The 1,905-nt window shown below is 43.7% G+C and overlaps 1 protein-coding gene across 1 annotated transcript; it reads left to right on the top strand.

Annotated features, from left to right (window-relative positions):
- The first annotated feature begins 487 nt into the window (after positions 1–487).
- On the top strand, positions 488–1,420 carry LOC132020231 (olfactory receptor 10D3-like). Its single transcript, XM_059404460.1, has one exon. It carries the CDS (start codon positions 488–490, stop codon positions 1,418–1,420), a length of 933 nt encoding a protein of 310 aa, XP_059260443.1.
- The last annotated feature ends 485 nt before the right edge of the window (positions 1,421–1,905 follow it).

Here is a 1,905-nt window from a genome sequence, read left to right as displayed (position 1 = left end):
TATAAATATGAATGGTCTAGTTTTCTTCTTGAATATAAACACTTGAGAATGGAAAGAGTATTGTTGAAGGTAAAAATAAGTGGGGCCTATTTACCACCAACTGATTACAACTTGGCTGATAATTAAAATAAGACGGCTACCTGATGACAAATTTTCCTTGGAGAAATGCACCAGTTTGTGTGATGATAAATCAGATTGGGAGAAACTATTATAAAATTGATAATAAGAGTTGATTCCTGCAAGAGGTTTGCCAACTGTAAAGATATATTACTCTGTGATTTAATTTAACACATGAAAAAACAGGCTGGAAGTGACACATGACTTAGCTTCAGGGCCAGATTAGTGTTGGTCTCCTTTTCCTTTTTTGGATCCCTGTTGCTTGTAGCCCTTGCCTCGGAAATAATTCTACTCAGAAGGTACTTTCACAGTCATTTGTGATCTGTCACAACTATTACTTTACTTCTCCAGGATGCCCCGCTGTGCGAACATGCGGAACTACACTTCTGTGACAGAGTTCACCCTATTGGGAATTCCCAATACTGAAGGGTTGGAGAACATGCTTTTTGTCTTATTTTTGGCCTTCTATCTCTTCACCTTGCTGGGAAATCTGCTCATCTTCCTCACTATTCTGGTCTCCTCCACCCTGCACAGCCCCATGTATTTCTTCCTGGGAAACCTGTCTGTGTTTGACATCTTTTTCCCTTCCGTGAGTTCCCCCAAAATGATGCTCTATCTCATGGGGCAAAGCCGGACCATCTCTTACCAGGGCTGTGCCTGCCAACTCTTCTTCTACCACTTCCTGGGGGGCACTGAGTGTTTCCTGTACACTGTGATGGCCTACGACCATTTCGTGGCTATTTGTCACCCTTTGCGATACACCATCATCATGAATCCTAGGGTGTGCACTGGCTTGACGTTGGGCACTTGGCTGGGTGGCTGTCTACATGGAAGTATCCTCACATTTCTGGTCTTCAGGCTACCCTACTGTGGCCCCAATGAGGTGGACAATTTCTTCTGTGATATCCCGGTGGTGCTGCCCCTGGCCTGTGCAGACACCTCTCTAGCTCAGATGGTGAGTTTCACTAACGTGGATGTTGTGACTCTTACATGTTTTTTCCTTATCCTTACTTCCTATGGTCACATCGTCCTTTCCATATTGAAAATCAGCACCTCTGAAGGCCGGCGCCGAGCTTTTTCAACCTGCAGCGCCCACCTGATTTCAATCTTCTTGTTCTACTGCCCGGTGATGCTCATCTATCTCAGGCCTGCGTCCAGCCCCTGGCTAGATTCTGTTATTCAGGTGTTGAATAATATTGTCACTCCTTCTCTCAACCCTTTGATTTATACCTTAAGAAACAAGGATGTGAAATTGGCTTTGAGAAAAGTATTCACTCAAATGGCCCACATTTCGGGGGCATGAGGTATAGGGGTAATTCCTCTCCGAAATTCTTTGTGAAGTTGCTTCTGATCCACTACTCTTAGAATGGGATTGTGGCCAAATAGTGAACTGGGCAAAGTTACCACCAGTTCCTTAGGAGTCCTGACAGTCACGTGGTAGGGGTCCCCGGAGCCACTGAATTAATCCTACATGGAAACATTCCAGATTAACCCAGCCTTATCTCTTTTTAATTTGCCAAAACAATGTACTTTTTCTGCCTCACACAGGCTGTACTTGTTGGAACTCTGGTTTGATCAATTACCACAAATCTTCAAGTTTCTAGAAGCCATGGCCTATCTTCCTTCCTTCCTTCCCTCCCTCTTCTTCCCATCCTTCCTTCTTATGCCTTACTCTATTCTGTTATGGTCTGTCTCTGGTCATTCAACAAAGCTAGGTTTCATGGTTGACATGCTATAAAATTTAAAAGCAGGATCGCACAGTTTGGTAAATTTAGGTTTAAACTTAAT

Source organism: Mustela nigripes, chromosome 1 (genome assembly GCF_022355385.1).
Source record: "Mustela nigripes isolate SB6536 chromosome 1, MUSNIG.SB6536, whole genome shotgun sequence".
In the NCBI taxonomy this organism is placed as follows: Eukaryota; Metazoa; Chordata; class Mammalia; order Carnivora; family Mustelidae; genus Mustela; species Mustela nigripes.
The sequence above is the reverse complement of the archived record's forward strand: the minus strand, read 5'-3'. Positions and strand labels throughout refer to the sequence as shown.